The sequence below is a fragment of the Nanorana parkeri genome, unplaced genomic scaffold (assembly GCF_000935625.1).
Source record: "Nanorana parkeri isolate BGI_ZX_2015 unplaced genomic scaffold, ASM93562v1 scaffold7, whole genome shotgun sequence".
NCBI classification, from domain to species: domain Eukaryota; kingdom Metazoa; phylum Chordata; class Amphibia; order Anura; family Dicroglossidae; genus Nanorana; species Nanorana parkeri.
This window is the reverse complement of record NW_017306275.1, coordinates 4,962,765-4,979,021: the sequence shown is the minus strand read 5'-3', so window position 1 is coordinate 4,979,021 and position 16,257 is coordinate 4,962,765. Positions and strand designations below refer to the sequence as shown.

Here is a 16,257-nt window from a genome sequence, read left to right as displayed (position 1 = left end):
CAACATTTTAAGCTGCCGTGTCTGCAAGGGCAACCACTGAGTAATCCTGACACTGTTTTAGCACTTACTCTGGCTTGACGGTTCCTGTGTCCACTCATAAACTGGTAGAGCTTCCAGCCACAACAGGCAGTCTCCTGTTTCCTTGTGGTCTGGCATGGGGCATGCTAGGGAAACCTGTCTATGGAGAGTTTCCTTGCTGTCTGGCTTTAGAAGTGCTTGGCAAATTGAGGCTGTTTCTTTTTACATTTATATTTAGAATCTAGTACATTCATTCCTTATAAGTTTGTAACTCACAGGTTTTAATTTTGATGTCAGAGTGGGCCCTTTGAGAGTTTTAGAACACAGGACCAACTCTATTATGCTTTGTGGTCATTAATGTATCTTAGATTTCATTAAAAGCCACACTCCCCACAACTGACATAGCACTTGCATATTATATAAACACAAAAATGTTGTGTTCCAGAGAAGAATTTACTATTGTGCTCTACAAACATACTAGACAGGAAAAAAAGCATACTTGAATTAAGTGTTACAAGACAAAGTAGAAAAATGGGGTCTTCCAGCTTTAAAGAAGAAACTTTCTTTGGTGTTTTGGTAACTATCCCATGATACAAATAATTTGATGTCTTCCAATACCTGATGTTTCTAATGTTCTCCTTAAAGGGAACCTGTCAGGAAATAAATATTGAAACTGCTAATCTAACTATTGCAGTCGTTGCTTCCCTGCTTAAGCTGGCCAACTGAAAAGGGCAGAAGGCTAGAAGTATAGTCCCTGCTGTCCCTTCCGAGATTCAGCTCATCTAAAACCATAAATGAAGTGCAGTGGTACCATTAGTTCAATGCTTCCACTTAATGCGTTTTCTGCATACTTAGTTTTTCTTAGTTAGTCACAGCAGTATAAATCTATGGAGCCACAATTACAAGAACTAAATTATTTCAGAAAGTAGCAAGAACAGGCAAGCAATGATCACATAGACCACAATCATCTATAGGGCAATATGGGAGCTAAACCAAAGTCCTTGAAGTGTATGCTAACTTTTTTAATTTGGATAGAGCAGGGAATAGCTAAAGCCCTGTCACGTTTTGCTTCTGCCAGTGGCCAGTCTGGGAAATGTCCCTTAATTTCTTGTCCCAGAGACACAGCAGGAAATAACAGAGCATTTATCAAAGCCAAAGGATATCCCCTCTTAGACAGCTTCACCAAAACAAGTTTACTAATTGGGAGATGTATCTCTCTTGTTACTGTAACAGCTCAATAATGTTGGGTGTCCCATCACTTTCTTTACTGGGTCAGTGGCCACTGGGACCAATAGAGAGGGTGAATCTCCCCAGCGGGAATAAAGACCTAAAAAAAAACTGATATAAGTTCTAACTCCCCCTAACTCTACTTTACGCCAAACTGAAAAAAACAATTTTGGCTTTACATACACGTTAACTTTTCTAAGCATAAGTTGTGTTTGTATTATTGTTTGTTTGATTTGTCCCTTAAACATAATGTGGATGAAAGCTAGTCAGAATTGAAGCTTATTTTTAGGCTTCTCGTAGATCATAAATTATGAGGTGGTCTGTTTAACAGTCAGTGAGCTGAGTTTTCGATTTTATAAGAGATGTTAAAGCCCAACTCCAGCCCAACTTTTGATAGTTAATACTTTTGTCAAGTTGTTAATTTTTTCTGCAACCCCACTGGAGAGATTTCACCTCACTTTCTATCCTTGTAAGAGAAGGATACAAATGAGGGGAGCAGCTGTCACAGGAACAAGAGGACCCAGACTGTAATAGCAATGATATAGCTTATGCGTTTTATCAAAATCATATTAGTGAAACCATGGTCATATTTTTACAGATGTGAAGTTCGATCAGGACCGGAATTTATCACAAGATCCTACAGGTTTTATAACAATAATACATTTAAAGCTTACCAGTTCTATTATGGAGGAAACCATTGTACGAATCCCACGTACACCTTGGTCATTCGTGGAAAAATCCGTCTCCGCCAAGCATCTTGGATCATCCGTGGTGGGACAGAGGCTGATTATCAATTGCACAGTGTACAAGTGATACCCCACAGCGAAAGTGTGGCCGAAAAACTCACCTGGATGGTAAACACAACTTGTCCTTGTATTATACCCCCTGGAATGCCCTGGAAAACAGATGGCACTTACGATTTGTGGAAGGAAGACAACAGTTGTAGATGTTTAGAGGCTATTAACTTTGCAATGCATGAACTTCAGCTCATTCGTGTGGAAAAGCAGTATTTGCATCACAACTTGGATCATTTAGTAGAGGAATTGTTCTTAGGGGATGTACATACTGATACCTCCCAAAGGATGTATTACAGACCTTCCAGCTACCAACCTGCTTTACAGAATGGCAAGGTAAACACAATTCCTTATAATCATATTTATGATGTAGATACATTTAAAGCAGGCCAAAAAGAGAGGTTGTCACATTATCCTGTAACAATAAGGAATGACAAAATTTATTTTGATGCAAAATTACTGATTTCACCTTCTGTAATATTTCATCTTTGCTTATTGAGCTGCTTACGTTGACATTTGCTTAAAATGATCTACTCTGTGTTTGTTTTTTCTCTCTGTGGAAAAAAAACAAACAAAAAAACCCCATAAAATAATGAGGCCATCTCCTCATCTCTCTTTCCCTTCCTCTGTACCTACTAGTCCAGCTCGGGTCCCGAGCCAGACCCCGCGACCCTCCACTGCTGACATGGGGGTTGGCTGCGCGGGACCCGATCTCTTCTCTCCGTTCCAATTCTTTCCTTCTATTACCTTTCCTTTCACCATGAGTCACACCTTTTGTCGAGAACAGTACTCAGTCGCGGAGCTTTATTGTACAGGAATGTAATACTGCGTTAAACTGTTGATGAACCAACTACTGTACTAAGCTGATTTAGGACAATCAAGATGTGACTTTATAAGTCGAGTTATGTAAATGTGATACGGTGTAGTCCGTTTTATTATGAGGTCTGTAGATTTTGTACACTTACTCTGTGATCACCTACAGTGTTTGTTTTTTTTTAACGCTTTTTCAGTCAATAAGGAATAAAAAAATAAAATAATGAGGCTAATAATGATGCCATTATTTGGCTCAACAACAGGTCCGTGATAGTTTAAAGGAGTGTGTTTAACAGTCAGGAGCCAATTAAAGCCTATTGAACCCTTGAAATACACCCTAATTTCACCTTTCCCGATTTTGTCGTTACTCCAATGCATATCGCCAAAATAGTGACTTCACTGAAATATCTAGGAAAACTCTCAATTTCACTTACCCTTAGTGACGCCCCTAAAGGGAACATCTACCAAGGGAATTATATAGGCTGCCATAGCTGATCGCCTGAATCCCAGAGCTTTAGCGTTTTTTAGCAACTGACTGGAAAAAGGATGCAAATGAAGCATTCTGATTTCAGTTTAAAGAGACAGCAAAATTAATGTCTTAAAAAACAGTTTTAAACCATGCCAGCTGTCAAAGTTGCCAGTGTGCTTATTTCAGCACTCAGCCAAACTTTAAAGCCCTCGAATGGCTGATGTCCTAACTGATCATATGTGCAGCACCATGGCAACGGCAATCCAAATAGAGGCTAAGATGGCATTTTTCTTGGCTGTAAAGGATAGGAGTTTGCAGTTTAATTTGAACTGTCCTTGCTTCATGCTTTTACTGCGTCAGTGATTCAGTAAACATTGTGGCCACAAATGGAGCAGATCATTAAATTGTTTTAAAACGATAAAAAAAATATATAGGTGGCACAGGAAACACATTTTTACCGCCACCAACACCCAGATGCTTTCTTACATCTCCATTAAAGCAATGGCCTACTCCGATGTCTACCTCCTCCGGTATAAAATGGTCATACCTGGCCGTACCACAAAACTAGAGACACTAGGGGTCAAGACCTGTTCAGATCTATAGGAAGTCACTGTATAGGCCCAGCCAGCACTAAAGACGATTTTGGACCGCAGTAGGGTAGCTTTTGTCGTAAAGTAAATTTGTCCTTTAATGCAGTTGCTGTCATTTTGGTGGAACAGTCCTATGTGGCAACCGGTTTGATAAGGTACAGTTGCCCTTTCCTGAAAACCAGCTGAAATGCTTTAGGTGTTAATGAGTATAACATAATTCATAATATGTTTTTCTCAGGACCAGAAAAATAACATTAGTAAAACATGATATTCCCTGTGTGAAAAATAAAGCCTAATTAAAGAGAACACAGGCAGTCAGTTGAAGGTTAGACTTTTCATCTGTGTTTCTCCAATGTTTGCCATTTTATTTAGTCTAATTGCAGCTCCTCTGAGACCTTGTTAAGTAACAAGACCCTGAGCCGAAGAGCCATTTTCACACACAAAGGTGTTTGTTTAAGCTCTTAACTTCCCCCTGGGGTAATCTGGGAGTGATAAGGTTCAAAAGTGGTGAAGTGAACTGCGCTGTTTGCCAAAGAGTTGCCATACTTTCATTAGTTTTGTTATTACAAATAATAATCAAGCTGTGTACCTTAAATCTAGGCAAGCACACAAGTAAAGACAAAAACCACACGCCAAAGTCTATAAACATTTGCTGAACTGACCAGGCTGGGAGAATAACCAGCAATGTCACATTCTCCACTTGTTAGTGGCTTCACTTGTGGCTGCAAATGAGAGATAATGAAAGGGCCAGGCTTGCCATGTAGAAGAATGCAGCCATAACCACACAATAAGCGTGTAAGAAAATTGGCCAAATTCCGAATTCCTGCAGCTCTCATCCAGCTTCAAGGTGGTAAATCAAATTTATAGAATGGATCTATGAAGAACTGCAGCTCAATGGGTTCTTTTAGGATTGTATATAATCATTTAAGCATAAAATAAAAAAAATAAGAGCTTTTGATTATGACTACGTATAAGCTATGTATGAGAAGAAAGACTTCAAGTAAGTCAGAGGAGGATTTTGAATATGTGCTTGTTCACTCTGTGAACTTTTACACAGTGGCAACAGTGGATAAAAGTGCAAGTGCATTAAAGGAACAAGTTGAGGAAGCTGATTAAGTAGTATTTTAGATTATTTTATTTAAATCCATATTATGCATCAGTTTGTAGGAAAAGGGGTTTCCAGGTAATGCTCTTATTTGATTAGATCCCCTCTGTTTAGCAGAATTGTGTTACATTATAAACAAAAACAGGACCCTACTTTTGCTTACACTTAGCGGAATGGAGTTTGACAAGTGAGCTAAAGTGATTCCCACAGAAAGCCATTTCATGGGTATTCTGCTTTACCAGATTGAATCGGCAGGTGGAGCTGCAAGTAAAAACTGTAAATGAGAAAATCTAGGACTATGAACATAGCCATGTTCGTGATAGCTGCCACTGTGTGTTTTTCTAGGTGCAACGAGAAAAAAATACTTTTTTTTTCAAAAGTTGGTATAAAAAAAATTTAAAGTGATACATGTTTAAAAATTTATTGAAAAATGTCAACCTTCAGTAGATATTTAAAGGCCACTGCACATTGAAAATCCACCAAAAAGCACCTTTATTTTGCCTTCCCAAAATACCTCAATACATTTTGGCAAAATGGAAAATTCTGATGAAATGTCCCAATTTACGACAAAGCAAAAAAAAGAAATCGCATTTTTACTTTATTTTTATGTTCCTGGAAATCCTGTTTTTACATACTGTAGAAAATCAGAGAGCTTTCAGACCATATAACGTTCAAAATAAGACATGCATACGTACAATAGCTTCTATTACTTTAGTCCTGCCCAGCCATCTTTCTCTTAGGAATCAGCAAAATTTTCTTTACTGTGTAACCTCTTCAAGGAAAAGCCCTTTAGTCTATCGTTTTTTTCTAACAGATTAACTGTACCTTGGCTCCTACAAATTGTTAAATACATTCACAGCGCTAGTGTTCAATACGCAGGGCAACATGAGTTCACTTTTGGGCATTAATTTGTGTTTAGCATGTAAGCAAATGCTGTCTTTGGGTGCAAGAACACTAAACAGCCTCATGTTTTTTACTACTTTAGTAGTACTTTAAGTTCCTCTGATTTTTTTTCTCTTCCCCAATTTATTTGTGCCATTCACAAATGTCATCACTATGTTGTGCTATTTGAGTGGTGGGGCAGAGTTTGGAGAGCTCCTAAACTAGTAAAAACAAGAGCATGTTAATATGGAAATTGAAGATTAGAAAAACATAAAAATAGCTGCGTCAAGAGTTAAACATTAACCTTTTCTCTGCCAGGAGTAATTTTTGCTGCTTTTTTGCACGCATGTTAAAACGCACACTTTAGGCCTGAAGTTTGGTTAATTCCCCCTCCGCCCCATGCCTCATAATTATATATTTTCTGAAAGCAGAGACTATAATAGTAGCATTTAAATGAGCATTGCATTTAAATTACCTATATATACGGTACATACAGTCAAGGTCAAAATATTGGCACCCCCGTATTTCTGTCAGATAATGCACCACTTTGTGGAGAAAATTGTTGCAATTACAAATGTTTAGGCATTCTCATGTTTATTTATTTTGTTTGTATTAGTATGAAAAAAAGTTGAGGGGAAAAAAAGCCAAATCTGACACATTCCACGCAAAACTCCAAAAATGAACTAGACAAATTTATTGGCACCTTCTCCAAATTGCAAGAAATAATTACATTACAAGTTTGTGATGCTCCTGTAATTTGTAATTAAATTCACCGGTATCAATTAACAGGTGCTGACAACATAGAAATCACACTGGCACGGAAACCAGTTAAAATGGTGAAAAATGTACTCAGCCTTTCTGTTGTGTGTCTCTGTGTGCACGGAGAAGAGAAAGAGCAGCAAAGAATTGTCTGAGGATTTGAGAACAACAATTGTGCAAAAGCATGGACAATCTCAAGGTTACAAGTCCATTTCCAGAGATCTTAATGTTCCTGTGTCCACTGTATGCAACATTGTCAAGAAGTTTACAGCCCATGGCACTGTAGCTAATCTCCCCGGACGTGGACGAAAGAGAACAATTGATCAAAGATTGCAACGAAGGATTGAATGGTGGATAAAGACCCTCCATCAACTTCCATACAAATTCAAGCTGACCTTCAGGCACTGGGTACAACGGTGTCAGCTCGCACTATACGTCACCGTCTGAATGAAAAGGGATGCTATGGTAGGAGACCCAGGAGGACCCCACTGCTGACACCGAAACATAAAAATGCCAGATTGGAGTTTGCCAAAACTTACCTGAGAAAAGCCAAAATACTGCTGTGGACAGGCAAAACAAAATGACCGCTTTTTGGTAAAGCCCATCATTCTACTGTTTTCAGAAAAAGAAATGAGGCCTTTAAAGAAAAAAAAATACAGTCCCTACAGTCAAACATGGTGGAGGTTCACTATTGGTTTGGTGTTGCTTTGCTACTTTAGGCACTAGATGTCTTGACTGTGTGCATGGCATTATGAAATCTGAAGACTGCCAAAGAATTCTGGGGTGCAATGTAGGGCCCAGTGTCAGAAAGTTGGGTCTCCGTCAGAGGTCATGGGTCTTACAGCAGGACAATGATCCAACGCACGCGTCAAAAACCACCCAGAATTTGTTTAAGACAAAGCGCTGGAGAGTATTGGACTGGCCAGCAATGAGTCCAGATCTGATTCCCATAGAGCACCTATGGAGAGATCTCAAAACAACAGTTGGGAAAAGGAACCCTTCCAATCTGAGAGACCTGGAGCAGTTGGCGAAAGAAGAGTGGTCCAAAATTCCTGTAGAGAAGTGTAAGAAACTCATTGATGGTTACAGGAAGCCATTGATTTCAGTTTTTTTTTTCCAAGGGCTGTGCTACCAAATATTATTGAGGGTGCCAATACTTTTGTGTGGAATTTGTCAGATTTGGCTTTTTTCTCCACGTTTTTGTGTCATACCAATATAAACAAAAGAAATAAACATGAGAATGGCGAAACATTTGTAATTGCAACAATTCTCTGTGCGAAGTAGTGCATTATCTGACAGAAGTGCTGGGGTGCCAATATTTTTGGCTGTATATACACAATATATACACATATACAATATATATATTATATATTCTTGTAGCCACTGACACCCCCCATGGCTGTCCCAGGTTCGCAGGAGGGGCAGCATAGCCCTGGATATATGGCAGGGGGGGGTGGAGAGGGGGGTGTTCTGTGGTTCCTTCTGTTGGCCCCTACGTCTCTACAGGACACCATAATGATGTAAGGACCAAAAAGAAGGTTTTTCATATGCAGAAGCCAATATAGTAATTTACCTTTTTCTCTACAGAGAAACCTAAAAAAAAAATTAGTAGCATTGGTGTCACTTTAATGGAAACCTCCAGTTATATTTTGAAGGTTAGATAAAGTTTACTTAATGGGCCCTTGTCAGCACAGGAGGTATGACTCCATTATTAAAAATGTTGAAATGTGTATATATAATTCCCCGGGAGGGATTTTTTTTTTTATACAAAAATTTAGTTTTCGTTTAATTGAATATTTGAAGGCACACGATTAATTTGTTGTCCTGTTTCTTTTAGCCATGCCTGAGGCTGCCTGAGGACAGCCAAATGGACATATCATGATTATCTGTAATGTTTCATATATCACATAACTATATATAACTGTATTAGATGATATATTATACATAGACAGTGATTCCGGTATTTGCAGAGGGCTTTTATGTACTGTATATACATTTTGTTTGATCTCAGCACTGCATGTGAAGGCATCCGATTCACAGTTCCATACATCCCAATGACCACGTGCTCTCTGCAAGTTGGAACAAGACACAGACCTGTTTGTTATAACTTTACCATTTCACTTTTAAACATGGTCCAAAAGAAGCTCTTGTATCATTCTGTTCATCTGACAATTCAGTGGAAAGAATGGTAATTCCCTGGTGTTTATCTCACATCATGATTTTCTTGACATTTCCATATCTAGTATCTGTTTACCTGATGGCACCATTACTATGGACCCTTTAGATGTTAATAATACAATCACTCATTTTATTCCCAACCCTCTACTGACACCCTGCCAGCTTAGGGTTCTGCCCTTAATGAAGAATTCCAGGAAAAATTATTCTTAACCCTTGCAGTGGGGCTACCCCTGCACTGCAAGGATAAAGTCCTCTTTTTGCATGTTTTTCACATGCACAACTTGATTATTGATAAAGAAAGGGTTAGAATTATAACACAAAACAACAAATCATGTATCCAAGATTGCTGTCACAGGAACACTAGCACAGCAATAACAAACCAACAATATTAAAATAACAATACTAAACCAGGAAGACACCAACCCAACACTTCTACAACACATAAAATATCATAAACTGGTTAGCATAACTCATCCATTGGATGCATGTATATTACCCATCCTGTAGAATTACACAGGTTCTGAACTGTGGTTCCCGAAATGGCTTCCTCCCAAAATTGGCCTCTTCCCAAAATGGCTTCCTCCACAATGCTTCCTCTGAGATGGCCTCCCAATGGCTCTGGCCTCTGCCTCTTCATCCCAGCTACACTCATTCACTATCATTAGGAACCCATAATTAGTCCACAAAACCTAAACAGATCTCTCTCATGATAGCGATTGGGTGGCAGCTGATGTCTCTTTGATTTAATAACACCTGGGTTGGCCATAACCTGGTTGCTTCCATCCTGTCTGAGAAGAGTATATTTGCAATTAACTTGAGTGTTATCTTCCTTAGTTCAAGGACACTTTCAAAACACATAATGTTGTAAAACCAGTTGTCCATTTTAGCAAATCAAGGTGACCAGGACAACAACACATAACATATCTGCTCTCACAGACCAAAAGGGAGGTCAGTATGCTAATCTGCCATGCAAACAAACTAATTCTATTATTTATACTAAAGATGTCATCCTTAATTTACAATCCTATTCACACCTGGGCGGCCTCCATGCATCCTATTGTCAAGTCATAAATTTTTTAAGAACCCTCAACCATATACACCTCTTAAATTAATATTAAATAGATATGATATATTATTTTTTTTCTTAATTTGGACCTTGGAATTTCTTACACTATGAATTGAACAATAGTCTCATCAGCTGTCCCTACAGAGTTTATGACACACTCCAAATCTTGCAAGAGTAGCAGTCATCAGAGGCAAGAGTCGGTAGGACATGTCTTAGATGAGCCAATGCTGCAGACATGGGAGTGTATAGGCACTGCCATGGCAAAAATTGCACTTTCCATGAGGAATTCAATTTAAATGGTTGATTTTGCCACAATTAAACCTATTAGATGCTCCCTATGAGACATCACATCATCACATTTTAAATATATGTCAGTTTTATGTCACGTTAGCATGCTCATTGTTGTACTACACTGACAGTGAGACACTTTTCACACAAATATCTAAACAGTCAGTCACCATTTGCTTTATAAACATATTCCTAAAGGTACCCGAAGCCCAACTTCAGGCTTGCCAGATAGCAGTAGAAACCAAGAATGATTTCTAATTCTTCCGCATTCTACCAAACATATTTCCATTGAGGCCTATGTCCGTTTTGGAGAGATTTCCTTTAGCTGGTAATGAAAGGAAGTCTTGCTAGCAAGGCCACAGGACTAAACAATTGACAAATTTGAACCTTTTACCACTCTACTAAAAAGTGTTTTTGCTGCTGTTTCTACCCCATTAAAATATTTCACACCACCAGAAGAAGAAATTGTCCCAGTGGGGACAGACAGTAATAAACCTCTGACATAGGTTCAAACCCTTCCCTACCTTACCAAGAACTAAAAAAAAAAGGTTTTTATTCTACAGGCTTTAATATAAAGTTCCCTCCTGGTTGTAGATCAATTTCACTCCAGATCTGTGCATTAAAGAATGTTAGCAACATTGAACAGTACCAGTTCAATTGACTTAAATATAAAAATGCTGTTTGATGAAAACCCTGCATGAACTAATTATTCGCATGGCTGTCTCAACATCACATTTAATGTGAGCAGCTCTTAAATTGTATTATTCATTTTTGAACTGCAATTGTGTGTGTTGAAAATGAGGTCTGGTGTGAATGAGCCCTTAAACAGAGGTATAGTATAACATGTTTTATTTTTAAAAAACTGTATGTTTTATCATTTAATATAGGGGAAACTGTTGTTTTTTTTAAATTTCAGTAATTTTTCCTTAATATAGTAAAAAAATAAAACCCCCAGTGGTGAATAAATACCACCAAAAGAAAGCTCTATCTGTCCCCAAAAAAGGGTATAAAATTCATTTCAGTACAGCGCTGCATGACGGAATAAATGTCAGTTAAAGTACCGCAGCGCTGAATACTGAAAAATGGCCTGGATGGGAAGGGGGTTTAACACCGCGGATGTCAACTGGTAAAACAGGGGCAGGTCTACATTCATTTGCAATTAAACGTTAGCGTGACGGATTTATAAAATATGTAGTGCTGTAAAACACAATAAATGTGACAGCAGTGTAGAGATACAGATCTCTTCAGACAAACATTTCCTTTATGGAAAAGCAGCACAATATTCTAATCAAGATCAAAGGGGGCTTTGATATAACATCAAAAACAGCCTTTTCCTTAATCTTAACCTTTTCAGCATTACAGTGCCCTAGCAAAGATTTGCCAGGCTAATGTTACTGAGCACAGACAACATAACCATTTAGCGACTTCAGTTATGGAAATTTGAAAAAAGAATGTAACTTAAATGTGGTTTTATAGCATAAAACTGAACTCCTGGCAAATATACAAAACATTAAATAGTACAATTACGCATTCATTAACTGAAAACAAATATTTTAACATTTCAAATAGTGTAAGTATTTGAATCTATCTTGTCATCAGTGTGCTGTAATCCCCTGTTTAACAAAACTTGGAAAGACAGAGGTAGAACTGGAAGCCAATCAGGGTCTGATGATGTTCACGTGTGCTGACAGTAAGAATGCTGGCAGGAAAAGAGAGCAGAGGAAGCACCTAATCAGTGTGCTGCTGCTTTTCTGTCCTATCGATAGGCTGGGGTGTGTTCTTACCCAAGCTGTGCTGGCTGTGCAAGATCCCAAGGGTGGCTGCTCGGAATTACAAATGTTTTGGCTTGTAGAACAGTTCCTCTGTGTGTATTGGCACCTTTCCTGGTGTTCAGCTAGGATTTAGCATGACTGCTCTGAATAATTGTTTTGAAAAAAGTCAGGGCTGGACAAATCCCAGGAGTCAGGTGGCCAATGCTTCTTAAAAAATACAGCTAGTGCCTAACTATTGAGGTTTCCTCTAGTTGTTGTCAATTGAACTGGCCCCTAAAAAATCCTGCTATTGAATTGGACAGACTGGCTGGGGTGTGTTCTTACCTAAGCTGTGCTGGCTGTGCAAGATCCCAAGGGTGGCTGCTTGGTATTACAAATGTTTTGGCAGGTAGAACAGTTCCTCTGTGTGTATTTAGCACCTTTCCTGGTGTTCAGCTAGGATTTAGCATGACTGCTCTGAATAATTGTTTTGAAAAAAGTCAAGGCCGGACAAATCCCAGGAGTCAGGTGGCCTATGCTTCTTAAAAAATACAGCTGGTGCCTAACTATTGAGGTTTCCTCTAGTTGTTGTCAATTGAACTGGCCCCTAAAAAATCCTGCTGGCTCTTGAATTCCTTATTAATGTGTCTTCCCTGGAAAAAATATTTTTTTTATAGTGTGATTAATTAAAAATATTCCTATGTTATTATTACTATTACTGTGGCAAACACCGTGCATTTGCATACCTACCAGCTTTCTAAGGTGGAAAAGAGGGACATTTAGGCAAAATTTGCCCCCATGGCACGCTTTCACATAGATTAGCATTTCTGCTGGTTTCCATGCATTTACAAACAGTGGTACTACAAGAAAATATTAATTCATGGAAAAATAAATCTTTGTGAATAAAAATATGGGAGCCACCATTGCTGACTTTTTTTTAACATACAGGCTTTGGGACGGTCATGTTGGTCCTGGCTTTTTAATTCACTGACTTGGAACAAGGCAGTCATGTCTGACTGGGCTACATTTCTGTTCCTGGTCTTTCACTAACTAGATAGTGAAGTCAGGGTCAAAATTTCAACTTTTGAAACCTGCACCTTTAAAAATAAAGTCGGCAATGGCAGGGTTTTTATTGTCATGGGAGAAACATGGAGGCTGCCAATGTAGTCCTCACCTTCTAAACCTGCTAGTATCCTGGCTGCCGTTCTGACCCTCCTTGAGTCTGTACTTTGAGACACTGACCAGGAGCAAGCATGCAGATAAGGACTTCTGACTCTGAACTCCATACTTGTTCGAGGTGATTGATTAAAATATTTTTTAGGAAGACAGGAAAACAGACACACTACTGTCATTTTTAAAATGAGGTCAGTGATGGCAGTCCCCACACCTATTATGACAGGTTAATTTTAAAGTATCCATGTGCTTTGTCTATGTAGAGGAATTTAATCCCCCACCCAGCTGCACATTCTCACCTTTCCTTCATTTCCCTCCACTCTTCCACATTAACCTGAAAGATGCAAGGAAAGGAAACCCTGTGGAAGCTTCAAGATGTTCTTGTCAGAGCTTACTCTGGGCTTAGGACTTCCTCCACCCCATGTGATAGTTGTGGCCCAATCACCAAGCACCATCTCTGTCACATAGGAGGAAGAAGATTAACTCACATGCTCTTCCATACTTAGAAGTCCTGGGTATTTTCTTCCCTCTGGAAAGCTGATCAGAGTAGCAGGTCTATGATTCTCTAAATCAAATACCTACCTGTTTCTGGAGACCACAAATAAAAAACAAAAATGTGACCAGCTGCGTTTTGGAGCTTTGGGCAGCTTTGTGACTTTTTTTTTTTTAGAATAATGCTAGAAACTGAGCAATGTAATTTATATACTTTGCTACCCTGCTATATTATAGTAAGTCTAACTTTAGCTATGGCTTCCACACCATCAAATGTTTCCTACACTGCCCACTGCTGAATGAGAACAACCAACAGATTGAGCATTACCTCAAACAGCATACAAATGCACTGACAAGGAATAGGCTGATAGGATGAGAGGGCAGAGTGAGCAGAGAGATCACCCCATCAGTCTGCTGTTGCTTCTTCAGTGTCCAGGCTGGAAGAAGAAAGGTTCCACCACTGTATTTCTTAATGAGTATTTTCACATTTGCAGCCAAATTGGAGAAAAAGATTTGTTACCTTTTTAGCTGTTTCTTTGGACCAGGATTGTACATAGGACTTTACAGATAGCTTCCAGTGGTCAGCCTGTGAGCTGACTGAGGGACAGTTTTTTAAAAGTGCATTACATACAATGTCTATAGGTCTTTAACGCTGTTAGGACAGACAGTCCTGCTCATCCCGTTAACAAGTGATAATTAAAATCTGCCAGCACATCAGACAGAGTTAATTATTTGAAGCAAAACTGCCCCCAACACCTCAGACAATGAGAAATAAGCAGGATTTTTCAGTTCCGGGGTTTGCAGCAACATCATCAAAAAATGGTGTGCTGCAAATTGTATTTTTTTTTAAGTCTTGCTATATGAATGGGAACATGTAACAAATGTAAAGTTGGTGTTATCCCAATTTGGCTGCAAACGTGGAAATACACTTTAACAAAGTGTTCATCGTCCTTGTTGTCCTGTGTGACAGGGCTATGTAACCCTTATGACTGAATGGGCATAAATGAAACTCCTTTGGCAGGTAAAACTACTCACATATATGTATTTCATCTGTGTATTTAGATGTTTGCCAGTAGTTCAGCTTTAACATTTGCAATTATAAGCAATGATCATAGTCCCAAATCTGTATACTGTAATTAGTGTGTGACAAAATATATTTCCAGCTCTTATTTCTTTATATTTCTATTTCAGAATCACGATCAATCATGCATCGCCTGCAGAATCATCTTCCGATCAGATGAACAGCACCCTCCGATCTTACCTCCCAAAGCCGACCTAACTATTGGATTAAATGGAGAATGGGTGAGCCAGCGCTGTGAGGTCCGACCAGAAGTACTCTTCCTCACCAGACACTTTATATTCCACGATAAAAACAACACCTGGGAGGGATATTACTATCACTACTCAGATCCTGTTTGCAAGCACCCTTCCTTTACCATCTATGCCAAGGGGCGCTACAGCAGAGGAGTGACTTCAACTAAGGTCATGGGAGGGACAGAATTCATCTTTAAAGGTGAGTAAGACATGGTAGTTTAATGAATGGTGTACTGTAGCATAATACAACATTTCTTGGAATGTGAAAAAGGAAAAAAGAAGATTAAAGAAATATACAGATATTAAAAAGACATTTTAGATGGTAACTTACATAGAAGGACCGAATTAAAAATTTGTAAACCTTACAAAAATGTAATAATGTTTCTGCAAAACATCAGTAAGTACTTTGTTGTGTATTCTAAATGATATGCATGTCAGAAAAATAACTAACATTTCAAACAATGTTATCAGCTTTCCCAGCTATCGTCTGTGAACTGCAAAACTATTTCATAGGGACAAGGAAAGAAATACATTTTGTAGTTCAAATCAGGACAGGAAAGCAGCCTAGGGTGACAATGGTGCTCTTCCGTTAATGCAGTACAGTGGGTGAGTGTTGTTCAACCTAGGACAGTAACTGTGTTACTGACAGGTTATTTTTTTTTCTTTTACAGTAAACCGCATGAAGGTGACACCAATGGACTATGCTACAGCTTCTTTACTCAACGTTTTCAATGGTAACGAGTGTGGAGCAGAGGGATCCTGGAAAGTAGGTGTGGAGCAAGATGTTACTCACACAAATGGTTGCGTGGCTTTAGGGATAAGGCTTCCACACACTGAATATGAGCTCTTTAGGATGGAGCAAGACTACAGAGGAAGGTATTTGCTTTTCAATGGCCAAAGGCCAAGTGACGGCTCCAGTCCAGATAGACCTGAAAAGAGAGCAACATCCTACCAAGTGCCACTAGTCCAGTGTGCCTCCTCCCCACTTAGACTGGAAGAGACAATTGATGGAGTCCACAAACTCAGATCAGGAACGCACCAACTTGCATCATCCATGTGCATTTATTTTCATATACCATATTTGTATCTATTTGTGCTACTTTTTATTTGGGCCAGCTGAAATAATGTAAGAAGAAGTGTCCTTTGTATTTTAATTTAATGGGACCAAGGACCTGGTGTTTCATTGAAGAAATCATACTTGTTTACTTGATGCACTTGGATGCCTGAGAACTGATGCCCTGGCTATCATACTTTACCCTATCTACTGCTAAATCTTCAACTGACGTTTGCCCTTAACCTAACCTGACCTTGCCTTATTTGGTTGCACAACAGTAATTG

The 16,257-nt window shown here is 38.9% G+C and overlaps 1 protein-coding gene across 1 annotated transcript in view; it reads left to right on the top strand.

Annotated features, from left to right (window-relative positions):
- The window catches only part of APCDD1 (APC down-regulated 1), a 53,262-nt gene extending 37,216 nt beyond the window's left edge, over nucleotides 1–16,046 (top strand). The window contains exons 3-5 of the mRNA XM_018553399.1: nucleotides 1,844–2,375; nucleotides 14,797–15,118; nucleotides 15,591–16,046. Coding sequence (XP_018408901.1) covers nucleotides 1,844–2,375; nucleotides 14,797–15,118; nucleotides 15,591–16,039 — 1,303 coding nt within the window. The 3' untranslated portion in view covers nucleotides 16,040–16,046. The remainder of the gene's footprint in view (nucleotides 1–1,843; nucleotides 2,376–14,796; nucleotides 15,119–15,590) is intronic.
- The last annotated feature ends 211 nt before the right edge of the window (nucleotides 16,047–16,257 follow it).